The sequence below is a fragment of the Euphorbia lathyris genome, chromosome 6 (assembly GCF_963576675.1).
Source record: "Euphorbia lathyris chromosome 6, ddEupLath1.1, whole genome shotgun sequence".
NCBI classification, from domain to species: Eukaryota; Viridiplantae; Streptophyta; class Magnoliopsida; order Malpighiales; family Euphorbiaceae; genus Euphorbia; species Euphorbia lathyris.
This window is the reverse complement of record NC_088915.1, coordinates 32,051,652-32,060,534: the sequence shown is the minus strand read 5'-3', so window position 1 is coordinate 32,060,534 and position 8,883 is coordinate 32,051,652. Positions and strand designations below refer to the sequence as shown.

The window sequence follows — 8,883 nt, the reverse complement described above, 5'->3', positions numbered from 1 at the left end:
ATCAAACAATCATGACAAGACATGTGTGTTTGGATCTGTACTCCTCCAAGATGAGACAGCAGAAAATTATGTTTGGCTATTGGAAACATTTTTAGGGTGTATGGATGGCAAGATGCGGAAAACAGTACTAACGGACGGTTGCAGATCAATGAGTAAAGCACTAGAAGCTATAATGCCGGGAATTCCACGTCGTATTTGCTCGTGGCACATATTGAAAAATGCAGTTGCACATATTAAAGCCTCAGGTTTCAATACAGATTTTAGAAAGTTTATTTTCAGGTAAAAAATTATATTTATGGTTTAAGTTTACGATCCCTTTGATACTAATTTCATTACTGGTTTCAATACTGATAACGCGGTTTATATTTTTTGTAACACACTAGATGCTACGAAGAGGCCGAATGGGAGATTAAATGGAATGGGATGGTAAAAGAATATAATTTGGAAGCCAATGCATGGATAGAGGCACATTATGCAACTAGAAAGCAGTGGGCAGACACTTTTCTTCGTGGTCATTATTTTGGCGGTGCAAAAGCTACGGGCCGATGCGAGTCAATGAATACTTTGTTGAAAAAAGACTTGGATAACAAAGTATCATTGTGGAAGTTTTTCAAACACTTTCAGTTTTCTCTGTCAATGTTACACTTCAACGAGATGGAAGAGCACTATAGAACCAATATGACCGAAACATTGCCCAACCAAACTTCGATGCCAAGTGTGGAGGATGATATTTCTTCAATTTTCACCAGGGAAATTTATAAAAGGATAAAGCGGGAGATGCAACGCTCGGAAAAATATGTTACCATCATAGACCGTGAGGAGAATCAAGCTGTTTGTAATGTAAAACCATTCGGGGGTAAAGTGGCAAAGCGCACGGTTACGATTTCCGATGATCGAGCAACAATTCAATGCGATTGCTATTCATTTGAGACGAAAGGAATTCCATGCAGACATATTTTTGCATCTATGAAGAGTTTGGAGATACTGAATTTCCCTGATTGTTTGGTCAATCGTCGTTGGCTGAAAGATGCTAAACATTTTGATTATTTAACCAACCATGAGGAAAGAAAGTACCCTCATCCAGAATCAGCTAGAAATTTGAGGTACGGATCACTTTCAAAGAATTGTGGTATAACTTCATACCTTGCTTCAAAATCAGACAAATCTTTTTCAAAGGGCTATGCAAGTTGTATCTGCATTGAATGTGGAATTGTCCAAATACCCCGCAGAGGACGAGACCCAACATCGTCAAAATGCTGAAGGAACGTTTCCTGATCCTGTTTTGGACTCCACTGTTAGCAAACCAAGGGGTCGACCTACCGTGGCTACTACGCTGAAATCAAAGTAGGTTGCTTCTTCATCAAAACCCCAAAACAAAGGCCAGACCAAAAGAAAAAGAAATACTCCTAACCATTGTAAAACGTGTGGTCGGACTGGTCATGATTCAAGGAATTGTCATAAATTTAAGGATGACGATTTAGAAGAGAACTCTGATAGCAATATTGATTAGTTCATCGAATGTCAATCTTTACTTGTTGTACCTTTTCATTGCTCATTTAATATTAGCTACAACATAATTTAGCAATGTTATATCTCATGGTTGTTATTTTTTTAGTAACTTAAAAAAACAATACAAAAAAAGGATATCTTTCATTTAATTAAACAATTTGCAACTCATACTCAAATCAGAAAGAATTGTGAACAATTGAGTGAGATATATTACATAAAGAGATTACATCGTTAAAATAGTATATAGATTTTATTGATAGTTATACGATTTTGATATATATGGCATAAGAAGACATCTTCTTCATACTTATGTTTCAAATTTCTGCAAAATATGTATACGTCTTCTTGATCATATTCCTCGTTACAAATTGTTGCAGTTTTCATAATTGAAGCATCAACACCTTTATATACCCATAGTTTTATCACTTCCATGTATACATCTTCTTGATCATACTCCAATCCCAAATTTCCAATTCTAATTGTATATCCCAAATCAGAAATTAACCGAATACATAATTATATAAATCAACTTAAATCCATAAGCTTATCTTCAACTTCATGAACTTGAATGAAGTTACTAATAAAAATGGTGGTCGTAATCAGAAACCAAAATCGATTTATGAATCAAAGGAAATCGAAATACCTTCCATGTATTATATTTCAAATCAGATGTGTTAACGATATATATTTGGAATCAGCCAGAAAAAAATTAACAAGAATGATATGTATTTATTATAACGATATGGATCTCGAATCAATCAGAAAAATTAACATAAAAAGACCGTAAAGAAAGATATGGATTTAGTATCCATGAGTAAGATTAATACAAAAATTATTATAGAACCAGACACCAGAGGTATAGCGATGGTGAAGAAGAAGAATTTAATATGGTGAGAGAAACCTTTTTAAAAAAAACGTAATAGCCTTTATTAAAAAAACGTAATGGTATTTATCATGGAGAGAGAAATATGTATTTAGGTAACTTGGTAACCTGCTATAGCAGGTCACCTATTGACTCACCATGGGTGGAGACTCACCATTGAAAACTCCCCCATATATATATATATATATATATATATATATATATATAGAAAGTCACAAAAAATTGTCTAGCTATATAGTATGTTGGGTAAATGGACTAAATATGTAAATGAGTCTCTCATTTGATCCATTTTTATAATTTTTCCATAAAATAAAGATGGGGTTAAGGTGCAAAAATACCCTTAACGTTTTGGGTCAGAAGCAATTTTACCCCATAACGTCTAAAATGGTGCAATTTTACCCATAATGTTTGTAGCCAAGAGCAATTTTACCCCAAACGTTGATAAATTGGATCAATTTCAGACACTATTATAAAATAAAGTAATTTTTTTTTATTTTGCATATCAATTTGTTCTAAAAAAAAGATTTAATATTTTTGTAATTTAATAATAAAATTAGAGATTAATATTCATAAATTCGGTGAATTTTTTGATTTTTTTTGTCTAATTCGTACAAAAGACGGTATATTTTTAATATTTTTTTCTTATTTTTTTCACATCCCAACATATGTTTGTGATTTGTTACTGATAAAATAACGTATGTATGAAGTGTAGATGACAAGATTCATGACCGAGAAGACAATTTGATGAATTATTTCTCAAATTGACCCAATTTATCAATGTTAGAGATAAAATTGCTCTTAACTTCCAATATTAGGAGTAAAATTGCACCATTTTAGACGTTAGGGATAAAATTACTCATATTCCAAAATGTTAGAGCTATTTTTGCGCCTAACCCATAAAGATGTGTATTTACCAACAAAACCAAACCCATATTTATAGATTAAAACCTTCGTCTTCCTTGCTTACCGAAAAAAAAAAACCTTTATCTTCCTTTATAACACCCATAGTCGGAGCCGCAGGTGGGTTCCGGTGGGTTGATCATCAGCTGGCTCCTTTCGCTGTTGGGAATAGTTGTGAAGTTGCATCGACTACTCGCTGTTACCTCTACAGCATTTGATGGCTTTATTGTACTAGAATAAGCACCACATCTGTCTCACATTTTCTCTGTAATTCTCTTCCATTTTCACTTCCTAATTATTATTATTATCCCATATTGAAATGTTTTTTGGTGCCAATTCTTATCGCAAATTTCCATATTCCATTGCTCTTCTTCGCAACTTCCATCATTTGTTTCATGTTCCGTTTTCTTCTGTACCAAACCACCATTTTCATGCACCCACATGTAATTCCCCTCACCCACTCACCTGTTTTGTGTTTAATTCATTTATATCTTCATTTTCTTCAACAACCCTTCACCCCGGTTCTTCTTCAACTGCCGATTTCAATTCAAACGATGGAGAAAGGGACGATTTTTATGATAGCGTCAACGAGTTCGACAAGTTTAGACCAATGGATTTTACCAATGATGGGTGCCAAGAGCATAAAAGCCCCAAAATGGTTGGTTTTGATGAGATTAATGAAGACCAAGAAGGAGAGGCAGATGGAGAAGGAGAAGGAGACGGCATTGGCATTGATGAGGATGATAATGATTTTGCCTTACTTAATTCAGCTAATAGAAACCCTAACCCTCACCCTAACCACAATGATATTAGACGAATTGAGATAGGGGAAAAAGAACTTCGACACCCTTTAGTAAGAGAAATTTGCAGGTTGATTGAACTTAGGTCCGCTTGGAATCCCAAACTTGAAGGGGAAATGAGGCGCATTCTGAGAAGCCTCAAGCCTCTACTAGTGTGTGCTGTTTTGAAGTCCCAATCTGATGAAAGAGTAGCTTTGAATTTTTTCTATTGGGCTGACAGGCAATGGCGATACCGGCATTATCCTATAGTCTACTATATGATGCTTGAAATGCTCAGTAAAACCAAATTATGTCAAGGTGCTAGGAGGATTCTTCGGCTCATGGATCGCAGAGGAATATATTGTGATGCTGAAGCTTATGCTTATTTGATGGTCTCCTATAGTCGGGCTGGTATGTTCAGGAATGCAATGCAAGTCTTGACCATGATGCAGAAAGCAGGGGTTGAACCTAATTTGTTGATATGCAACACTGCCATTTATGTTCTGGTAAAAGCAAATAAATTAGACAAGGCATTAAGGTTTTTAGAGAAAATGCAAGTTGTAGGAATCGCTCCGAATGTTGTCACTTATAACTGTTTGATCAAGGGATATTGTGATGTTTGTCGAGTTGAAGATGCCAAGGAGCTGATTGCTGAAATGCCTTTCAAAGGATGCTTCCCAGATAAAGTTAGTTACTATACTGTGATGGGTTTTCTCTGTAAGCACAAGAGGATCAAAGAAGTAAGGGACGAAATGGAGAAGATGATAAAAGATAGTAACTTGGTTCCTGATCAGGTCACTTATAATACTCTAATCCATATGCTATCAAAGCATGGGCACGCAGATGATGCCCTTCAGTTTCTAAGGGAAGCTAAAGAAAAGGGATTTCAAGTAGACAAGGTTGGATATAGTGCAATTGTCGACTCGTTTTGCAAGCAGGGAAATATGGTCCAGGCAAAAGAGATTATCAGTGAAATGTTCACAAATGATTGCAGTCCTGATGTTGTTACATACACTGCTGTTGTTAACGGACTTTGTATGGTTGGGAAGATAGATGAAGCCAAAAAAATGCTTCAAAAGATGCATAAGCACGGTTGCAAACCAAATACTGTATCTTATACTGCACTGCTAAATGGTGTTTGTCGAAATGGTGACTCGTTAGAGGCAAGGGAGATGTTGAATGCGAGTGAGGAAAACTGGTGGACACCAAATGCAATTACTTATAGTGTTGTTATGCACGGGCTGCGAAGGGAGGGAAAGCTGTCTGAGGCTTGTGATGTTGTGAGGGAGATGCTTGAAAAGGCTTTTTTCCCAACCCCGGTCGAAATTAATTTACTAATTAAATCACTCTGTTTGGAGGGAAAAATGGATGAGGCAAAAAAGTTCTTGGAAGAATGTTTGAGTAGAGGTTGCGGTATCAATGTGGTTAACTTTACAACTGTAATTCATGGATTTTGTCAGCAGGACAACATCGATGCAGCTCTATCCTTGCTAGATGACATGTATCTAAACAACAAACATCCTGATGTTGTGACTTATACAACAATAATTGATGCATTGGGAAAGAGAGGTAGAATAGACGAGGCTACCCAATTCACAATGAAGATGCTTAAAAAGGGATTAGATCCAACACCTGTGACTTACAGAACAGTGATTCATCGGTATTGTCAGATGGGTAGAGTGGAAGACTTGTTGAAATTATTAGACAAGATGCTTTCACGGACAAAGTGCAAAACTGCATATAACCAAGTTATTGAGAAGCTATGTCATTTCGGAAACCTGGAGGCAGCTGATAAACTTGTTGGCAATGTTTTGAGAACAGCCTCAAGAATTGATGCTAATACATGTCATGTGCTAATGGAGAGTTATTTGAGCAATGGGATTCCTCTCTCAGCATATAGAATAGCCTGTAGAATGTTTAATCGAAATCTGATTCCTGATTTGAAGTTGTGCGAAAAGTTGAGCAAGAAACTCGTATTGGATGGAAGGTTAGAGGAGGCAGATAATCTTATGTTGCGGTTTGTTGAGCGTGGAAAGATTCCACCTCACAATCAACAAAGTTCGCAAAGCGAATGAACATGTTTTTTCGGTTAGAAGACTTCAGATCAGGGCTACTAGAAATGTTCAGGAGCTTGAAAATGGTATATCCTCATTTCTACACTTTTGAAAGATAGATTTATGGATTTCGCATATTTGAATGTTAATTGAAAATTTCTGGTAAAATATATGTGCATTGATCAGTTCCTTTGCATATGTTATGTGGTAGAAACAAAAGAATAGAGAAGTGTTATTCATTTTCAGGTTTTTGTTTTGTTGTCATCTCTTGATAAGACCTGGCTGAAACAGGATGATTGTAGCTTGCACCACAGTCAGGCAGTCCGATTGAATTTCAACCCCTCTCCTGTTAGAAGATTTAATACAGCTGAGAGCCTCAGAAAGGACAGGATCAAAGAGGTCACAAGAGCACCATAACTACCAAAGAGACACCAAACTGATCACGCAGCAAAAAACCAAAAGAACTATAACCACCTTCCACAAAGACACCAGCACGCACGTTACAGATAAAGGAACCAGGAGATGGTTTCCACCACTTCGACAGCAAACGTAGGGACAGAGCTGCGGTCCAGAGAGCATGATCATGGAGAGAAGAAACTAAACTGTCAGCAGGCAATGCAAACTTTTTTCCTCAACTCTTGCTTATTTTCCTGCTTTAAAGTCTTTAGATAGGATAGGGTTTAATGTATTAAAATGAATTTGTTTAAATGTTCGTTAGATTTGGCTTTTTGATTTTCCAATTTCTTGAAATTTTGGAAAATCCCTGATTCAGAAAAGGGCCCCAAATGATAGTTGATTCAGCAAAATGTATTTAGATTTTGAGTTTAGGCTTGCTGAGCATATGATATGACAATTTGGAAGTAAGAATGTAGTTGCCAAATTTGAATCTCTGCAAGTTAGTTCAAAAGAAATTAAGTAGATGTGTATAATAGAAGATATTAATGTTGTAATGTTGAATTTCTTTTAATTTTGGAATTGAATTTGTAGAGGCAATGTTCAGGTGTTGACCCTTCCCTTCCAAATTATAGCCTTTTACTTCACAAATCTCCTTATGTAGCTGATATGTTGGCTTCTATTCTTTCTCCAAAAATCTTCTAAACTTTTTTTATCAGTTTACTGTTATCAGAGATGGTTCTACATGATTCTTCCTTTTAAAAGAGGCTTGAGTATCTTCTGTATATATTTTTTTTCTCATTCTATAATGTTTACCGAATATCCTTAAACACAAATGTATCAAAAGTTTCTGTTAACTCCCCAATTTCCTAAAGCTTCAATGAAGAACAATATTTTTTTTCCTTAGACATCATATAATGATTATAAGTACTATGACCGAGAAGGTTGCTTGCTCTGATTGACCGTTTAATCTGATATACTATCACTTTGAAATTCATTAGCATGATTTGCTTTATATTTTTTTTCTTACCTACATGAAGACACATTTCAAGTAATGCAGATTTTATGAATTGCTATGCTTTGAGATTCTGTTTTTTTTATTGTAGAACTAGAGAAAGAAAAGAAAGGAATATGTAACTACTAGAACTTGAAGATTTTATGAACTGTTGTTGTGTTCTAAGATTTTGTTCTACAATTGAAGCTTGGTAAAGCGAGGAGCAAAGGTCATTCAAGTGAATTTGGCTTTTGAGGACTTGAAGATTTGACAATCTTTGTTGTATTATAATTACTAGGAATTGTGGACATTTTTTGTTGTTTCGAAATTAGCAGAAATAGAAATTTGGTTTGTAATTGCTAGAAATTGGACCATGTCCTATGTACTATCTGGATATTATTTGTGGAATGAATGTCAATCTTAAGATATTATTTGTGGAATGCAATGTTTAGACATTATTTTTGGGATATTGTACCAAAATAGGCCTATGGTTTTTGGAGAAGTATCAATTTAGGCTCCAAGTACAATAGGTTTCACGTTTAAAAAGGTATCAATTTAAGCCTCGATAACGGATTGAACACGTCATTCCTATTACTCCGTTAGGTTCTGATTTCTCCCTCCACATATAATTGACATAACTTAATAGAGTGATACAATGACGTGTGTCGTTCCGTTATCAATGCCTAAATTGGTACCCTTTTTAAAACGTTAAGTCTATATTGATGTTATTTTGTACGTGAAGCCTAAATTGATACTTCCAAATTTATATTTATTTGTCGATGCTTTTAAATCAATTTTGGAGTGCTGTAATGTGTAACAACATTTAATTGTACTAACCAAAATTCTCATCTACCAACAACTTATCTTCATTCCAAATTGTTTCAATGGATTTTTAGATTTGTCAGTAGCTATTTCATATTTCTGATATTATTTGTAAGGAGTGAAATGCTAAGTCCTTTACATATGAAAATTAACAAAATTAATTACCCTAACTAGGAAGTTTATCCAGAAGTTATCAAGAAAAACACACAAATTACTCATTGTTATCCACTTGTCCAAATGTGTCCTTATTGAGAAACATCAAAAGTGATATGGTTTTTTCCAGCTCACTATGCATCACCTTGTATCCATCTTAACTACTTGGTCAATATTTTAAAAAAATGCTACATCCACTCTATTATATATATATATATATATATATATATATTGTTATTGGTCTATGAACAACTCAGGTTTATAGCCAAATCCACCACAATTCTTTGTCTGAGTGTAGTCATAGCTGAAATCAACCGAGCAGCAGCATTAGCTATGATTGTTGCTGTAGTATCAAAAATGTGCCAAAACCCCTATAAAAACCTGTAATTCCTTCAT

General features: G+C 35.0%; 1 protein-coding gene across 1 annotated transcript; it reads left to right on the top strand.

Annotated features, from left to right (window-relative positions):
- Nucleotides 1–3,346: 3,346 nt before the first annotated feature.
- LOC136233305 (pentatricopeptide repeat-containing protein At1g62914, mitochondrial) lies at nt 3,347–7,894 on the top strand. Its single transcript, XM_066022927.1, has 2 exons — nt 3,347–6,211; nt 6,417–7,894. Exon 1 carries the CDS (start codon nt 3,612–3,614, stop codon nt 6,144–6,146), a length of 2,535 nt encoding a protein of 844 aa, XP_065878999.1. The 5' UTR covers nt 3,347–3,611; the 3' UTR covers nt 6,147–6,211; nt 6,417–7,894.
- The last annotated feature ends 989 nt before the right edge of the window (nt 7,895–8,883 follow it).